Source organism: Garra rufa, chromosome 16 (genome assembly GCF_049309525.1).
Source record: "Garra rufa chromosome 16, GarRuf1.0, whole genome shotgun sequence".
In the NCBI taxonomy this organism is placed as follows: domain Eukaryota; kingdom Metazoa; phylum Chordata; class Actinopteri; order Cypriniformes; family Cyprinidae; genus Garra; species Garra rufa.
The window spans coordinates 44,205,519-44,225,266 of record NC_133376.1 but is presented as its reverse complement, the minus strand read 5'-3'; the positions used below and the strand labels follow the sequence as shown (position 1 = coordinate 44,225,266).

At 35.3% G+C, this 19,748-nt stretch overlaps 1 protein-coding gene across 2 annotated transcripts in view; it reads right to left on the bottom strand.

Moving 5' to 3' along the window:
- Positions 1–19,748, bottom strand: part of enox2 (ecto-NOX disulfide-thiol exchanger 2) — a 318,313-nt gene that overhangs the window by 12,098 nt on the left and 286,467 nt on the right. For both annotated transcript variants that reach the window (XM_073820293.1, XM_073820294.1), the window contains 4 exons: positions 16,457–16,647; positions 8,846–8,986; positions 3,117–3,173; positions 1,397–1,502 (listed from right to left, as the gene is read on the bottom strand). In XM_073820293.1, the coding sequence (XP_073676394.1) occupies positions 1,397–1,502; positions 3,117–3,173; positions 8,846–8,986; positions 16,457–16,647 (495 nt within the window). The remainder of the gene's footprint in view (positions 1–1,396; positions 1,503–3,116; positions 3,174–8,845; positions 8,987–16,456; positions 16,648–19,748) is intronic.

Sequence of the window (19,748 nt, the reverse complement as noted above, 5' to 3'; positions counted from 1 at the left end):
ATAAGGGTAACTTTTTTGAAATTGACAATTATACGCTTTGATTTATGATTTGTTAGGATAGGACAATATTTGGCCGAGATGCAGCTATTTAAAATCTGGAACCTGTGTTTTGAGAAAATCACCTTAAAAGTTGTCCAAATTAAGTTCTTAGCAATGTATATTACTAATCAAAAATTAAGTTTTGATATATTTACGATACCTAATGATTTTTGGCATAAAAGAAAAATCGATCGTTTTGCCTCATACTATGTATTATTGGCTATTGCTCCAAATATACCCGTGCTACTTACGACTAGTTTTGTGTTTGGTCATATATGAAGCAGTAGGCTTTATAGGCCTAATTTAACCTTTATTTATCATCCTCACTAAACTGTGGCATTAGCACATACATAGACTGCATAGGAAAGCAGTGAGTGACCGTGGATGAAGGAAATGAAGGAAACCGCCTGTGCCTGAAGATTAAAAAAGCTCAGATGCTGTAGTGTGCTCCTCTTAGCTTTCAAAAACACATTTGATTTGCAACAAGAAAGCACTATCGCAATGCACATTTCGACTGCGTTATGTCTGGATGCGAGCATGGTCTTTTCCCCCGTTAGTTCTGACAGGAGCTCCACCTCAAACACAGCATGAGCTAAAACACATCTGATGGAACGAAAGAGGCTGACGGAGGGCCTGTGGAAAGAGGAGCATCTACTGCGCTAGAGCTTTCTTCATCAAAGTGCAATGTGCCGGACAACAGCTCCGTCAGCACTCTTTCCGGTCACTGGACTGGCAAATAAGGCAAATAAAACACAAATAAAACCCTGGCAAACATGCTGCGCCAAGCCAATTACACATGCAGGGAACGCCAGCTGTTTTTTACTACACACATCCGCATCTGGATTATATCTTCCTCTTATGCCATGACAATCAATTTCTCATCCTGAAAATCTGCAAATGTTTTTGGCATAAACGAATGTTCATGTGTGATCACTGAGTGATTGAAAACCAGACGTGTAACCGCCTCCCCACTTTGTGGCCACAGTGGCACCTCAGGGTGTGCATTCGTTTTTAATAATTCAACGGTCCAGAGTCAATTATTTCTTCCTTTCTGGCTGTTTCTCAAAATATAGCGAGCTGTCTACCTAGACAGAGTTTTGGCCATCGATTTTGGCAGCTTCTCTCTCACGCACGCAGACCCCGGCTGTGCTGCGGATGACATGTTAAAGTTCCTCATTAAAAAGCATCCGAGGTGACTCATTTGAGGCTCATTTGGTCAGGCAATTAACACCTGCACCCTAGTAGACATTGCTGTGGATGATTAAAATAATGAGAAGAGGGTTTTTTTTTACAGTCTTGTGTCTGATTAGATAAAGTGTGAAAAGAGTTGCCCGTCGTGCCGCCCCGTGACACTTACCCACGAGCAGAGCCTCTCTCTCTGACTTGACCGGGCTGGGAGGCCCTTTCTCCGGCAGGCTCTCCTTCTCCTGGCTGCAGGACACCACTCCCGCCGCTGCCGCCTCCTGCGGCAAGAAAATAACAACAAAAAAGAAAGTTGTTTTCTTCCTGCAGGCCTTCTGCCCCTCCCCTCATTACCCCGGCCCTCTGACGGGGCTGCAATCTCCTCGCCCAGTTGTGTCAGAGTGATTTATCCCGTGACAAATAAAGTTCTCCTGCGCTCGATTGGCCTGTAATGATCTGTCATGTTCTCCGAGAGGATGGAGGAGGGGAAATGGGACAACAGAACGGGGTGTAGGGTGATGCACAGAAAGGAAAATGTAGAGCGAAAGAGCAACAGAGTGGAAGGAACAAAAGACTGGAGCAGAATAATAGACACTTACTGTGAATAGTGTGCAAAATAGGCCTTGAATCTTTTCTTTTTTCAATGAATGGTCAAACTAACATCACATGAGCCTTTGTTATTTTCTAATTATTTTCTCTATGGTATGCAGCACCTTTTTCAACACTGAAAATAGCATGTTTCTTAAGCAGCAAATCAGCATATTAGAAGGATTTCTGAAGGATCATGAACACTAAAGACTGGAGTAATGATGCTGAAAATTCTTTTTTTGATCACAGAAATGAATTACATTTTAACAGATATTCACATAGAAAACAGTTATTGATATATTTCTCTCTATATAGATAGACAGAGTTTATTTTTGAATTTTGAATTTTAGATGTAGGCTTAGGTGAAATTTTTTTTTTGTTGTTTTAACAGTTTTTTAAATGCTGAAATTAAATGTTTGAATTTTTTTAATTCAGATTTTTTTTTTTCTTTGGAACAGTAGTGTATATAACACTATAAAAAAATGGTGTCATGCCAAATTCACCATTTTAAAATGGAACTACAGACATTAGATATGTTTAAAAAAATAATTTAGTTATTTTACAACAAAAATTAAACATTTTTTAAATAAAATAAACACAAACTTATGATTTAAAATAAATAAAATGCATAATATAAAGATATTATAAAAAATACAAAGACCATGGTAATGAGGCTGAACATTCAGCTTTGATCACAGCTCTAAATTACATTTGAATATATTCACATAGAAAACAGTTATTGAGATATTTCTCTCTCTCTCTATAGTTTTAACTGATTTTAAAATGCTGAATTTAAATGTGTGAATTTTTTATTATGAATTTGTACAATTTAGAATTTTAAATGTAGCCTAGAAAATAACAGACTTTTACTGTTATTCTCACATAGAAAACAGTCATTGTAATATTCCTCTCTCTTATAGATAGCTAGATAAGATTTTAAAATTCAAAATTTAAATGTTATATTTTTTTGAAAATTTTGAATGTTTTGAATTTTAAATGAGTTTTAAATTTTTTGAATTCAGAATTTTTGAAAATTGCATTTTTAAAATGTAGCCTTGGTGAAAATAGCATACTTGTTCAAAATCTTTTGACATAATTTCAAGTAAAAGAAAAAATATAAAAGGCTAATTTTATATGATATTACTTATTTAACATATTCATCTCACTGCATAACACAATCTTTTTTTTGTGCGATTTCTGCTTCTAACATTGTTCTAATTTGCCCCCAAAAAAGCAATAGCACATCAAAGTGTACCGTACATGTGGAATGTGTCTGTATAAGGTGTGATGAGGAGTCTCCCACTTACGTTGGCGTGATTGGAGCTTTCATCGCCTCCTCTGTCCTCCTGCTTGGCCGTCTCCATCTAGTCGATTAAAAGAATGAGAGAGCTGTCAGCGAGTAATATGTCACAGGCTCACACTCACACACGCCTTCACATGGGGAAACTAAAGGACGCGGGACACACCGCGGGGCAGGAAGCGGAATCACAGGCCCGACACGACGAGAGCTGAAGGTCAGGTTTGCAAATGGATTTCTCTAAATGCCAAATAAGCAGCAAAGCTCCGAAGCATTTGTCCTGCTCAATGAAACTCTAATGAAGCGCAGCGTAATCGCAGAGCGAAGGCAGCCAATTCAAGCCGCTCTGCTGAGATTAGTAACGCAACTTGATGCTGACAGAATATTTAGCGGCATTTGCCAAGGCAAGCATCACTATTGTTATTGCTCATGCTTATGGTTAGGGATTTGAACAAACCCCAAATCCATGTATTAAACTTTGGATTAACACCATCTGGGCTACATACATGAAAGATATCTCAAATCACGCGGCTTGTCGGGGAGAGGCGCGTTATTACTTTTCTAAGTGATCTGATTTGCGATTCTCACCTAGCTATGATAAAACAGGTGAGGAAATCCCATGAAAGACCTGAGCCATATCTAGATACCAGAATATTAAAGGCTCGGTCTGGCTTTTTTGTGACTCGTGGCAGCATATAGAGGTCCCCAAGGGCACCGGAATATAATAATAATGAAAAAAAAAAATCATGAATATATTGTTTGGCCAACGGCAGGTTTTAGAGGGCCAAGCACCAATGACATTTTCTTCAGAAAATGTAAACGCTTTGTATTATAAAGTGGATTGCTTCAGCTCTGAATCTGATTTAAAGCTATCTTGAAATATACACTGACCACATCAGTGAAATTCGATATTTGCACAATTTAAATAAAGTTAAATAAAAATTAGGCTTAAGAACTAAATTACTTGGAAGAAAATGGCTTATAAATGTTATTCTTTAGGAAAAACCCCTTGAGATGCGTCATCTCATTTTCAAGGGGGTCCTAGTACACACACAAAATCATAAATAAATATATAAATATTGATTAAATAATAATAATAATAATAATAATAATAATAATAATAATAATAGATAATACAATAAATATCTAAATAACAGAAATAATAATAAAGTTTATTTTTAATCTTGTAAGTAATGCATCATTTTTTAAATAGTATATGAATGGAATAAAACAATAAAATTGTATTCTTTAGGAAACATCCTTTGAGAAGCATGATCTCTTTTTCAAGGGGGTTCTATTACACAAACAATAATAAATAGATATCTAAATATTTAAATAATATTAATAATAATAATTAAAACTATTTGTTTCAATAATATATATCCAATAATAAATAAATATATATTTTTTAAATATATTCAGCAAATTAGGTATGCTTCAGCATATTACAATGATTTCTGAAGAATCATGTGACACTGAAGTCTGATGAAGACTGGAGTTTTGATGCTGAAAATTCAGCTTTAATCAGAGAAATAAATTACATTTAAACATACTTTCACATAGAAATCAGTCATTGTAATATTTCTCTCTTATAGATAGATATAGATAGATATATAGATAGAGTTTTAACTGATTTTAAAATACTAAATTAAAATTTTGGAATTTTTTAATTTTGAATTTATTTATTTATTTATTTTTTGAGTTTAAAATTTTTTGAATTCCAAATTTTTGTAATTTGTAATTTTAAAAGTAGCCTTGGTAAAAAAAAAAAAAAAATTCAAAATCTGTTGAACACTAGTGTATATAATATCAAGAAGAAAAAAAAAATGATGCTGACAAGCCAAATTCACTACAGACATTAAAACTAAATGGTAACAAAAAATTGTATTCTTTAGAAAAAACTCCTTGAGATTATTATTTAAAAAAAATAAAAGTTGTTTCAAAGGGATAAATAAACAAATAAATATTTACAGAATAATACTATTACCAATACTACTACTAATACTACTAATACATTTTTTTAATTATGTACTGAACATTTGCGTTTTTCATAAAATTTCTGCTAAGTAATGGGCCTCTCGTGGTTTACTGCATTTTAATGCAGCGAGCGGATTTGGGAAGGCGCACAAAACTCTATGACAGATACCCTAGGATTCTAGAAAAAAATATTAATGAAGTTTATCACAGCAAGAGGCGGAAGAGCAAACACTGAGACACACACGTCCAGGCTGATGTATGACATACACAACACATTCATCCAGCAGAAAACAATAAACTTCTCTCACAAGCGATGGGCACAGATCTATAGGAGGAATGGCTGCGTTAAAATTGATTTTCATTTCTTCCATTAATGAGTCTGTCTCAGGTGATTCATCAATGCACACGCTGATGCCTTGAACTCTCCTTCAGCATGGATCAGTGGCGCCGAGATAAATTCCAGCGCAGAGTGCCAATCAAACCAGACCCGCTGCTGTACCACATACAGACGTTTCTCCTTCTCTCCCTGCTCTGAATTATGAGTAGCCGACCAACCATTTCCAAAATGATTAGTCTTAGAGGTGATAAAACCCAAACTCAACCTAAAACGATCCGCTCCACGGTGCCAGATAAGGAAAAGTGAGATAACAACATCTGTCTCTACAAGATAACAGGCTATCAAATATGGGGCGTTTAGCCTTCTCAAATCGTCATTACCTTTTGGAAGTTAAATTTGAAACACAATCTGATTCAAATGTCACTTTTCCTAAGTTTCATACATGAATGAACAGTTTTTCGCTCGTTCGTTTGGAACGGTCCCCTAAGCAACACAGTCACCAGGTTTTCCTGAGTAAGAGCTCTGTTGAAGACAGCGGCGGTGACACACGGTTAATTGAAAGCGGCTTGTTGTAGCCGCTGGTGTGGCGTGTTGCTGGAGCCGCAGAGCTGCCATTAGTTTTCATTAGCGTCTGCTGCTGCGCTTGAGAATACTGAAGAGCCGAACGCTTCACGAGGACCAAACAGAAGATTATTTTGCTTTTCCTGTCCTGATTTTGAAGAAAAAGTCTTTAGAATTTGTTGCACGGGCCTACTCAGAAAAATCTATATGTGAACGGTGTGGAGCGGAAAGTGCACGGTTTTGCAAGGAGCACTATTCTCTCACTTCAAGATTGCGTGATCCCACACCATCAAGAGCATAACACACAAATGTGACAATGCTAATGTGCATGTCAACACAAATTCATCAAGAATTCAATTCAGTGTTAACAGACAAGTCAGACTAATAAAAAAAATGACACTGAAGTGTGAAATCTTATTAGAAAGAAGGGCTTTTATATATATATATGATGTATATGACCCTGGACTACAAAACCATAAAGGTCGTAATAAAGGTTGATAAATAAGCTTTGCATTGATGCATGGTTTGTTAGGATAGGACAATATTTGGGAACAGCTATTTGAAAAAGTTTTGATATATTTATGGTAGGAAATTTACAAAATATCTGGAATCTGAGGGTGCAAACAAATCAAAATATTGAGAAAATCGCCTCTAAAGTGAAGTTCAAATGAAGTCCTTAGCCATGCGTATTACTATAAAAAAAAAGTTTTGATATATTTACGGTAGGAAATTTACTAAATATCTTCACGGAACAAGAACTTTACTTAATATCCCAATGATTTTTGGCATAAAAGAGAGATTTATCATTTTGGCCCATACAATGTATTTTTTGGCTATTTTTATACAAATATTTCTGTGCTACTTAAGACTGGTTTTGTGGTCTAATTATGTTATTAACATATATATATATATATATATATATATATATATATATATATATAAAACTATATATGATGTCAGTTATATACATACAGTGCATGCATAATTATTATGCAAGTTGATATTCTGGTCTTAGGTAGCATGGGTATATGTGTAACAATAGACAAAAATACATTATATGATACATTTTCTTTTATGGCAAAAATCATTAGGATATTACATGAAGATCATGTTGCATGACGATATTTTGTAAATGTATTCATTCATTCATTGCTAAGAACTTTGTTGGGACAACTCTAAAGGCAATTTTCTCAATATATATTTTATTTTGCACCCTCAGATACCAGATTTTCAAATAGTTGTATCTCAGACAAATATTGTCTTAACAAACCATACATCAATAGAAGGTTTATTTATTCACCTTTTAGATGATGTATAAATCTTAATTTTTTTTTTTTTTTACCCTTATGACTGGTTTTGTGGTCTAGGGTCACATTTTACTAATTTCAAAACACATCAATCATAATAACTACTATTAACTCTGTATTTAATAATTTATAAGTAATATATAATTGTCCATGAAGGCTGGAAGTTAAAAACTTCTTGTATTCAGGTGTGCATAATTATTAGGCACATTTTCTTTTACAAATAAAATGAGCCAAAAAAGAGATTTAACTCATGATAAATATTCATAACTAATGCAATAGAGAAATTGCAAAGTTATGGCTTGACCATTGGACAGCAAAATGCTCATTGGGTCAGCACAGTCAGAAAAAACAGTTGGACAAGAGAAGACACATGTTAACTGCAAAAGAAATACAAATTAAGGTAAAGAATTAGGTGCAAAACCATCAAGAACCATTTGGTTTCCAATGTCTTTCCAAAACAGCAACCTACCTGGAGTCTCCAGAAGTGCAAGGTGTCAGATTTTCAGAGACTTTGCTTGGGTAAAATATCTTCAAAAATCCCTCAAAATGCTCAAATGTTATGAAATACATGATTTATACAAGGTTTAGAGACAGATTGACTCTTGAAGGATCAGCACCACATCCTCTTGTGCCACTCTTTAAAGAATTTGTCTACAAGAATCTGGAAGTGCTTTTTGGGAGCTAAAAAGTCTTGCAGAGATGGACTAAAAATCTCAAAAGTTCCTTCTTTTTCAGTCTTTTCTTCTCCACATGTTTTTTTTTTCTGACTGTGCTGACCCAATGAGTATTTTGCTGTCCAGTGGTCATGCCTTAACTTTGCAATTTCTGTATTGCATTAGTTTTAAATATTTCTCATTGGCATTGAATGATATTTGCCTTTAAGCTAAAGTTAGATCTCTTTTTTGGCTCATTTTATCTGTAAAAAAAAAAAAAACTGTGCTCAAGCCTTCATAAACAATTATATATCACTTATAAATTATTAAATACAAAATTAATAGCAGTTATTAAGATTGATGTGGTTTGGAATTGGTAAAATGTGCTTGGAGAAATAATATAACCAGAATATCAAACTGCATAAAAATTATGCATGCATATGTATGTTTATTTTTGTATTTATTTATTTTGGAATTTATTTAGACGTACATTGAAAACCTCAATTTAAACCCATTACCTGCATAATTTGCCAAACATCTCAACTGGATAATTTCCATCTTATCTCTGTTATGTTTATGCATTAATATGAAACGTCTACTTCTTTGTAAACAGTCTAATGCAAGAATTTCACACAGTTTTTCTTTGTTTCGAACACCGAGACTCATCCTGAGCTCGTGTTATTTTAATTAGAGCGCAGGGAATCAGATATTCCCCTTCTGATCTGAATCCCTGGAGAGCGTTCAGCAGGACAGACTCATTAATACACGCTGTCCTCAAACTGACAGCCATCTCATCTCATCTCCCCTCATCCTCCTCATCAGACAGAACACACCGAATGCAGACAGAGTTAAAAGAACAAAGCCACAGACAGGAGCCCCAGACAGAGAGACGTCTGTTACTCACAGGCAGAGCGTGTGATGTGGGGAACGCTTGAATCCGATCTTTCAGACTCTGGATCTGGCTTTCGAGCTGCTGTTTTTCCTCCGAGTTCTTCTCCAGCTCCGTCTCTCTCTGTTTCAGATCCTCGCGGAGCTTGAGCAGTTGCTAGAGAAACGGCACAAAGCACAATCGACGACATTAAAAACACATAACGAGAGACGAGCTTTATCAGACGCTCAACGGCCCTGACGCCGCACGCAGATCGGTTCATCAGTATTTAAAGAGAACACACGCTGTGCACAGTCGCTTTGATGCCAGTTTGGGCTGCTTCATTAAACTGAATGTCTGGATGTCTGAATATCTACGGCTTTCGCTTAAAACCTAGTGAGACGTCCACCTGTTCCAACAGGTCAAGATTTGGCTGGTTAGAATGGATCAGTTTATCCCAGCTAGTCCCAGACAGTAGTTTCAAAAGTATTTTTATTTATTTTTTATTTTTTGCAAGCAACATACTGTATGCAAGCAGTGCCCAATATTTTCTTACAGGGCTCTTAAAAGCGTGAAATGTATTTTCAAGGTCTGCTGCCTTTGACATCACAGCTAGGTGCAAGCAGGATCCAAAATGAACACTCACTAAGCGCCAAATGAGATTTAACATGGGCTTTGGTGAGTAAATAAAACAGAGATACTTGCCAGTTGGCCAGAGAATTCATGTGGAACTGCAATTTCACATGATTTTAATTGAATGACAGGCAGATTACTGTTGATTGTAAGTGACATGGGCAATTGAAATAAGTAGACAGATGCAATTTCAATGGCTCATGGCATACACACTGTAAAAAAAATTGAGGTTTACAGTTATAAATAAACATTTTTGGAGTATGTTCTACAAGAAAATGCAAGAAAAAGTCTTTCAGCTCCAAATGTCATGTTTAATTCAATGTGTTGAATTTACTTGCAATTTCTGAGTTTGTTTCAAAGGCTGTATTTACATTGGCAGGGCAGCAAATATTATATCATCTTTGCAAGAACATAATAAGAAGTAACATTTATCTTAAGCAATTATAAGCAAAAAATGCTTTCCAGACATAATATCTAAAAATTCTTAAATCAAGAACGATTTTCTAGACGAGTAAAAATTATTGAAACAAGCAAAATAATCTGCCAATGGGGTAAGAAAAATAATCTTGTTTTCTGTTTTTTTTTTTTTTGTTGTTTTGTTTTTTTATCCCATTGGCAGATTATTTAGCTTGTTCTAAGAAAACAAGAAAATATTTTTTACTCGTCTAGAAAATCCTTCTTGATTTCAGAATTTTTAGATATTTTAGCTGGAAACAAGACAAAAATCCAAGTAAGAAAAGCATTTTTGCAGTGTTTAAACTGTGTCACATGACTAAACTTCATTGTTTTCAGTGCTGGGTAGTAACTGATTACATGTAATCTGAATTATGAAATCAGATTCCCAAAAAATAAGTACTTGTAGAGTATATTACATTTTAAAATGCCCATAATCAGATTACAGTTACTTTTTATGGATTACATGATTGCATATTATTCACATAATGGCAGTGCATTATTCATAACTATCATGCCATTTACTAGCTTCGACTATATTCACAAAAGTTGTGTAAATAAATTTGCAAACCACGTTTATGAATTTGATGAAAAATAGCATCTCTAAAGGAATTAGACCAAGTACAAATAATTATGATGCTGATATAAAAAATGATCATATTTCTCTTTTTTCCACTTTTTTAAATCTATATGGTACATTTGAGGGTATGTTTAAAACAAGTTTGATTAAAACAGTAATCTAAAATAGTAGTCAGATTACATAAAGTAAAAAGAGTAACCAAGACTATATTACTCTTACTACTACATTTTTCATTATGTAATCTGTAGGGATGTACAGTAATGATATTCAAATCTCATGATACGTTAATATCTTGATATGAAAGCCACAATACGATATTTTAAAAAATGAGCCAAATGAACACTTGGAAAAAGAATAATATTTTGTACATTTTAAAGTTAAATGATTCTATATAATGCACTGAAAGTTCTATAAAGGAGCTTTGACCCAGCTAAGAAAACTTAAGTTGTGGTGTACTGTTTCACTCTAAATTACATTCACACTGGTGTTTTAGCAAGCCAAACAAATTAGAATATAATAATTATACCAATTTTATATTATTATTTATTCATGTGACAGCAATAGGCATATATTTTAAACCAACTGCACTGTAAAATAAATTAAAATGAATAGGTATATTATTTTTGCTGTACACTACAGTAGGGAAATTCTATAAATACAATACTTCCTTTCTTAATTTCTACACTTTTAAATTTGGACTGCAGTAATGTTACTCATTTAAACCGCTAGCTGTCAGCAATTCATACTGCACTTTTAAATGGCAGCAGAGCTTTTATTTTGACAGAAAAATCCAGCTTCAGTGAAAACAGGCTTAAAAAACACGTCAAACAAGTGTTGTAATCATCTGCCATTAAAATAAAGCATAACTAATAGCCGTTGCATTCCCAAACATGCATTAAACTCACACAGTACATGCAATAAATGAGTTCACTGCATTCATTCACTATGAACTGAGCCGTTCTGAGGCACGGAAAACACCGGATCACGAGCTGATCTCCTGAACGAAGCAAAAACAGACTTGATGAAGGAATTAAGTCATTGTGCTCTTGGTTTTAGTTTGTTTGACAGATACTTTCCCAAAGCATAATGGCCCAAAACAACTTTTATTAAAGACCTTTCAAAAACTACATTTGCCCAGGGGACCTATCGTTTCATATCGTCATGTGACCTCAATGACCACAAGATACCATGATATTGACAATACCATTACATCCCTAGCAATCTGTTCTCACAGTCACCACTACCACACGAAAACTGTTTTCAAATTTATCCATATACTGCTGCGTCTTCAAAGGCCTCAGTTTTTGCTGGACAAAAAAATCCATTTTAGTATGGGTGAAAGGCCAAAACAGTTGTGTTTTCTAATTTATCCGGATTAATATGATCGCAAGCACTTCCAGAGGTCCTGTGCCAACTGAATAACTAATATTGAGATGAATGGGAACACTAATGGATAGATAGTGGCAGGTATTATGTAGACCTCCTTGACCTAGACTAGTCTACGATAGCCAAATATGCCATTTTGGACTGCTCACTAGGGTCTGAGACGTCTTGCTATCAAATAATTCAATCTTGGGTGTTTTGACTGTGTTGAATATGGTTTCATTTGATTACCTCTGGCTCATAAAGACATTTCGACAGTATGCACCTGATATGACAGCTGTTCTCTGACCTCCATTGACCTCCAGAGGTGCCGTGCCAGAGACATTCAGAAACGGGAGAGGAAATATTTGGACGGTGTGCATTTCAGTCAGAGACGAGTAAATAGATTTTGTGCCTTGAGGATGTTTGTATGTCTGTAGCGGCTCAGGTGAGGGACTGATTAAATCCAAATCTGGTTACACAGACACACACACACACACACACAGGCTCTGTGCTGTGCTGCCGATCTCAGCGGAGGAGTGCGTTCCAAATGAATATATGAAAATGAATATGTATATGCTCTTCTCTGTCAGCATAAGAATGCTTCATACATGAGTCATAACATGACTGCTCAAACATTCTAGAAGTAACTCAATCCTGCACAGTAAGGAAATAAGATGGTATCAAATTTTCATGATGTGATAACTGCTAAAGCTTTTATTCTTAAAATGCATTCTAAAAATCTGAATAATAAAAGCGACCCTGGACAACAAAACCAGTCTTAAGTAGCACGGGTATATCTGAGCCAAAAATACACTGTATGGGTTAAAATGATCGATTTTTCTTTAATGCCAAAAATTAGAATGTTAAGTAAAGATCATGTTCCATGAAGATATTTTGTAAATTTTCAACCGTAAATATATCAAAACTCAAAAATATATAGGTGATTTCCTCAATATTTAGAGTTTTTTGCACCATCAGATTCTTTTTTTTTTTTTCCGAAAAAAATAAAAAAATAAAATAAAAATAACTTATGCCGGTTTTTGTGGTCAACGGTCGCAGATAATTATTATGGTATTTTGAAGTGCCAACAATAACAATATCATGCATGTTCATTATAGTGATATATCATATTACTGAATATTGTCACGTATCTAAATAAATAAATAAACAAATAAATTAAAAATATAATAAGTAAATATAATACATGTAATAATATAATAAATGTAATAAAATATAATAAATAAATACATACATTTATTCTACCATTCAAAATATTTGAGGTCTGTAAGATATTTTTTAAATAAACTGATATTTTTATTCATCAAGAATGCTTTAAAATAGATTGCAAAGTAATAGGTTTCTGTTTCTGTTATACTTTCTTTAGTATTAATATAATATAACTGTTTTCAGTGCTGATAATAAGAAGCTGAGCAACAAATAAGCATATTAGAATGATTTGTGACACTGAAGACTAGAGTAATGATGCTGAAATTTCAGCTTTGCATCACAGAAATAAATGACACACTAAAACTGAAACCAGGTATTTTAAATTGTAATAACATTTCATAATATTATAGTTTTTACTGTATTTTTTAACCAAATAAATGCAGCCTTGGTGAGCATAAGAGACGTCCTTTGAACAGTTTATGTAACAAAATGTAATGTAATTGAGCGTAGTGACAGAACGACATTTTCAAAACGGAATTTACTCAGATAGCACGTTATGTATCGCATTTCTCCTACCACGTTTCTCCAAACACTGTTTCCAAGCATGCTAATTTGTTGACAATCCTAATAAATCAGAAGCCACGAGGTGCTGAAGACCGCTCTGATTTCTCATTACTGATCCTGCTCAGCATTCAGAAGCCAGGAGCGATCTGAGCTACATAAACTGTGGTGATGTAACCTTTTTGTTTGCCTTCATGGCCTGCTCCTCATGAATAAATCAGACGGAGGGTGAGTTTAACACGCTCTGAGTGCAGGAGCGAAAGCGTCTCCACAGCCTCGCATGCCATTTGAGAGCGATTCAACTCGGAGAAATGGCCTGCGCTGTTCAATTCATGTGACAGAATAACATGCCGTCTTCACACGCTCGCCAGAGATCAGTGAACGCTCCCGTTTCCAACTCGAACAAATCGCTCAGTGTGCGGCTCACATGTGACCCGTGGAGCGAGTTCATCTCCATGCCACAGCAATGTTCAATATGCAGAATCCCATTAAGGGCTCATTAGCAGCAAGTGCACACCTTCAAAGTGAGACAAACGCCCCTCTCTGAAAGGGCGTCTTTCATGGGCTAATAACAAGGTCAAAGCCATGTGGAACATCTGCATGTGCTTGGCTTACAGGACAACAATGAGGGTGACCAGAACTTCTATTCTATTGATAGAAACGGGTACAAAAATAGACAGAACACGCGACAGATTTAACCCTGCCCATGTGAGCTTGTATTGTGTGAATGCACGGTTTGGGAAAACAAACCAGTGTCAGATCTCTAGGTCACTCCGAGCAGCGAAGAACAATGGAGAACAGAGGACGACAGTTAAAAATAGCGCCAGTCCTCAAGAGAAGATAAAATAACGTTTGATAAAAGAGATGAAAGTGCTTGACGGGTGGGAGACGTCTCTGGTTTGTGGCCATGTGGGCAGATGAAATTTCCATTTCACATGTTTAACATCTCGTGTTTGTAATTGTGTGTGTGTTTGTGATTGATGACCTGGATGATCTGTAGAAATGAGGTGTTTCGGCTCACGACTCCCTGCGGTTAAACTGCTCTGAAAACTCTGATGCATAACAACATCGTATTCACAGAGTGAGGAAACAGTAGGGGTGTGAGATTGTAAACACACAGATGAGTGACGGTTCACGGATCACCCCATGCTGGTTTTGAAACGACAACTTTTTGGTTACTGGCACAGATCTTTTTTGTGCCAAACCATCAACAAGCACCCGCCTATGTCTTCAAAAACCTCCAGCAGCAAAACCTCTGCGTGGAGTTCAACACTGGAAAAAATATTTTCTTTTTCAGTATTTTTGTCATTTTCCAGTGAAAAAGCTTAAAACTAAAACTGTGCATCAGTTTGGAATAATTTTGCAATTGGAATAATTATGATTTTTTTTGTTGTTTTTAAAAGAAGTTGCAGTAACACTTTACTTGATCCCATCATGTATAATGCATTACAAAGACATTTATATTACATTATGAGACCCTGGACCACAAAACCAATCTTGTAGCAATAGCCATAAATGCATTGCATGGGTCAAATTGAGCAATTTTTCTTTTTTCCCCAAAATCATTAGGATATTAATTAAAGAACAGCTCCATGAAGATACATTTAGAAAAAATCAATTTGGACAACTTTAAGGGATTTTCTCAATATATATATATTTTGCACTTTTTGCATTTTAGATTTTCAAAGAGATCAAATGTTGTCCTTTCCTAACAAAGCATATATCAGTGGAAAATGTTTTTATTTCAGCTTTCAGATGATGTATAAATCTAAATAAAAAAATACACTTATGAAATTATATTTATCACATTTATGTTGTATTGCTTTATACCTTTTCATAAATAATTAAATCCAAAGTCAAATGCATTATAATATTTGAAGGTTTGTTCGACATCTATTTTAATGCATTATATTTTTTATAATCTAACTGTGGTTTTACAATGTATTACAATGTGCATTACAAGGCAGAATTAATGCATTAAAACTACTTGTATAATGCATTACAAAGGCTTTAAATGTCAAATAATGATTCAATTATTATAAAATATGCTGATTTGCTGCTCAAGAAACATTTTTACTATTTATTTTGAAAAATGTATTTTTGTGGAAACTGTAACACAACGGCATTCAAAAATATAGTTTTTCTTTTACAACAAAAATTAAGTAATACTTTTAATTAGCAGGAACATATTAAATTAATCAAAAGTGACAGTAAAACATATTTAATTATTTCAAATGAATGCTGTTTATCTAAACCTAATTAAAGGTTCTTCTAAACATTATTTAAAGGTTCCTGAAAAAAAACAGAAAGTATCACGGTTTCGACAAAAAAATATTGCAGTCGTTTGTAAGAAATGGAAAATAATTGGAAAGTCTGTATACATCACCAAAGAGAAATTGAGTTTATTTTAACTCAAAACTAAAAATAATTTTTATTAAACTTTTATTACTTGTACATTCTTTTTTTTTTTACTAGTTTTTAGTACAAAACACACATATTAAATGTACTTTTTAAAATAATTTGTATGTACTATTTCTACAGAAATTAATTAATGTTTTTATGATTTAATAACCATAACAACAGGCAAAACATGTGAAACAATACAATAACGCAAAATACGGCATATAAAAATTACCTTTTGATAAATGGAAACATTTAAGTAACAAACAAAAATCCTTGATATTCCACGACTTGGACAAAATAAACATAAAATTGCCTGACTTTCAATGTCTGGAATAGACCTTTTGAAATTCAGTGATATTCTAGAAATTCCATGACCTGTAGGAACCCTGAATATGTTACATAAATTTAGACAGTTTTACTGAAAACAAGACAAAAAACTGTGAAATAAAGTGATTTTGCATAGCTTGTTAACTGTGTGTGCATACCTTCTGCATGCCCTGCAGAGCCTGCTGCAGGAAGCTGAGCTGCTGCTGGCGGGTGGCGTCCTCCTCGCTGCGCTGGGGCTGCGCTTTACCCTGCTCCTGTTTCAAAAGCTCCACCTCATTCCTGTAGGCATCCAGCTGACACCGCAGACTGTCGTTCTCTTCTTTCAGAGCCTCCACCTGAGCCAGCGGCCCTGAGAGGCCAAAGACAGAGCGAGAGAGAGAGGAGGAAAGATATGAAAAATGACAATTGCATTGGCGACAGGAAAGGGAAATAAGCAGACAGAGACACACGAGCGATGGAGGCAGGGGTGAAAACCAATAACGGAACGGGAAGAGAAGAGGCGCGTATTAGGAGCCGTGTGCGGAGTAATACGTCACGGGGTGGTGGCGGCGAGGGCCTGGAAAGGGGAAAATGAAAGAAGAAAACAGTGTTCCTCAAAAGCTGCTTAGAGAATTCTGCTGATGGACCGAGATGAAAGGACCCTCAGTACCACTGCTGCGTTCCCTTTGCTTTCCGAGGCTAATTAGAGAGGATTAAATGGAGAGAAAGTGTATTACTTAATGCTTGACTTAATGTACCATGGGCATTGTTATCAAACGACTGTAATTAAAACGGACGCAAAAGGGTTCTTCACACCGAGACATTCCGTCATTCAGCCGTCTCTTAACAACCCGATGATCAGAGGCGCCACCTCTGCTCCGTGTCTAGCGGGAGGAGATAACGGGATTATGCCGAGAAGCGTGTCCCTCTCGGATTGGGCAGGGAGAGGGGGGAACAGCTGGGCGTCTGATCGCCAGGCTGATGAAGGATCTTTGGTTATGCGGCTCTGAAGAGGGAGAGGATGAGCGTCTGAGTGACGTGGGTGGAAGATAAGGAAAGCCAGGTTGAGCTATGAACACCGCCGCAAGTCTGCAGGGAAACACATCATTACCTGTCTCAGCTCTGCTCTCAAACTTAGCCAGCTGCCTACCTAGACTGCATTTTAAGTAGCCCAAAAGGTAGGCAGCAGTGGGATTCTGCATTTTAAAGAGCCAGTTCACCTAAAAATGAAAATTCTGTCATTAATTACTCACCCTCATGTTGTTCCAAACCCGTAAGAACACAATTTAAGATATTTTTGATGAAATCCGAGAGGTTTCTGACCCTACCAAGATGATTGGCAAAGTAGTCCATCTGACATCAGTAGTTCAGCAGTAATTTTACAAAGATAAGACAATACTTTTTTGCAAAAAAGAAAACAAAAATAAAGACTCCTATTCTCGCAGCTTCGTAAAATTATAGTTGAACCACTGATGTCACATGGACTGCTTTGTCAATTATCTTGGTACTTTTCTGGGCCTTGAATGTGGTAGCTGTCTGTCTATAGGAGGGTTAGAGACCTCTCGGATTTCATAAAAAAAATCTTGCGGATTTGGAACAACGTGAGGGTGAGTAATTAATGACAAAATTTTCATTTTTAGGTGAACCAACCCTTTAAGATACATCTTTTTGGCCAAATGCAACGGGAAACAACAAATTCACCCATGAAGAAGACTACTATCCCAGAATTTGGATCCAAGATAGTGGATATGAGAAATATTGACTATAAATATACTTGCATTTAATTTAATACTTAGAAATATTGATAAAACAGTGTTTACTTGTGTTATTTCTTGTTTTTACTGTAACGTATAGCACTTTGGCTAACCAAGGTTGACTTCAAATGTGCTTTATAAATACAATTTGATTTGGGGGAAACTTTGCGGCTCTTCGTCTGGAGTTTGATTGACAGGTGATCTGACCAATCATAACATCAAATCTGTCATTTTGTCCAACAAACAAACCAATAGTGTTAATTTTGTCAGCTATTTTCAATTTTAGTCTTCGTCTTAGTCCCGTGTTAAATGTCCTTGTTAGTTTTCATCATATTTAGTCAACCTTATCCTATTTTTTAGTCAAGTTTTAGTCACTGAAATCTTTTAGTCACATTTTCGTCAAGCTGTATCAACTGATTAAAATTATTTTTGCTCAAAATTCTAATAGTAATGATTGTTGTTATATGAGAAATGTACTTTTGCATTTCAGGTACTTTCACAAACAAGCACAAATCAATAGAATGTTGACTTATACACATGGTTTATTTAACCTCACCTAAGTATACTATTAATATCAAAGACTTATGCACTCTTTATCTACATTATGAAAACTGGTAAAACAAATGAAAAATATTATAACAGTGAAATTCCTAATAGTAATTCTACTAATTCCAAATTGCAATAGCCTATGTTTCTTTATTAAAACAACAGCGGTTGGGTAAGTGCATTTGTTCAGCAACCAAAATCGCAAACAATTAAGTTGAGATCTCATGATAGAAGACAGAAAATGTATCCTTGTAACAGTGAAGCTCTGATTTGGGGAATTGAACTATACATATCTGGCAACCGCACACATGAAAGCTTGCACCGTAGAGGCGTGTATACAGCAGTCCGCAATATAATTTTGTCTCCTTTTTTGACAAAAATAAAAAGTTTTTGGTAAAGTTTTTTTTTTTTAAATACATTTTAGTCTCGCCTTTTATCGTCAACAAATTAGCATTTTAATATAGTCATAGTTACTGTTAGTTGACCTTATTGTCGTTTCGTCCTCTTCTCGTTTTATTCACGGGAAAAAGATTGTCAACGAACATTTTTCGCCAAAGTTTTCATTAAAAACACTACAAACCAAACAAGAGAGCTGATTTACATCAGTGGACTTGAAATTGAAAAATGTTGTGTATTGAGTGTTCTCTTTGCCTGCAAAATTTCACCAGAAATGTCATCAGACTTTATTGGAATCAATTGCGTCAACTCTCTCAAGTCAGGTGTTCAAGTTGTTTCTGAATAATTCACTCATTTTTTAATCGTTTGTCTATGTAAACCTTTCCTACTGCATAAATGTGACATTTTTACCATGTTATGTGACAGTAAAGGTTGCTCATCTTTGAAAAATGTATCTTTTGAGACCCCTGAAGTTTGCAGAATGGCCATTCTGTTGCGCTAGACCGAGCACAATGGAATGGCAATTCACACGGGACGTAAGAACGCATCCTTTATGAAGGTAGCTGCCATGTTACCAGTTCTGTGTTTTGTCTGGAAGCATGTTTGGTGTATTAGAGGGGAAAGAAACAGAGAGACGGAGAACAAGAGCGAGAGATATATAGAGACACAGACAGAAAGGGAGAAAAGCAAGCAGCTTTTATTGATTTGCCTCATCAAGCTGCTGCCCTCAGAACCGTCCGGTTCACCTTCCGCAACATGGTAGGCTGCTCTATCG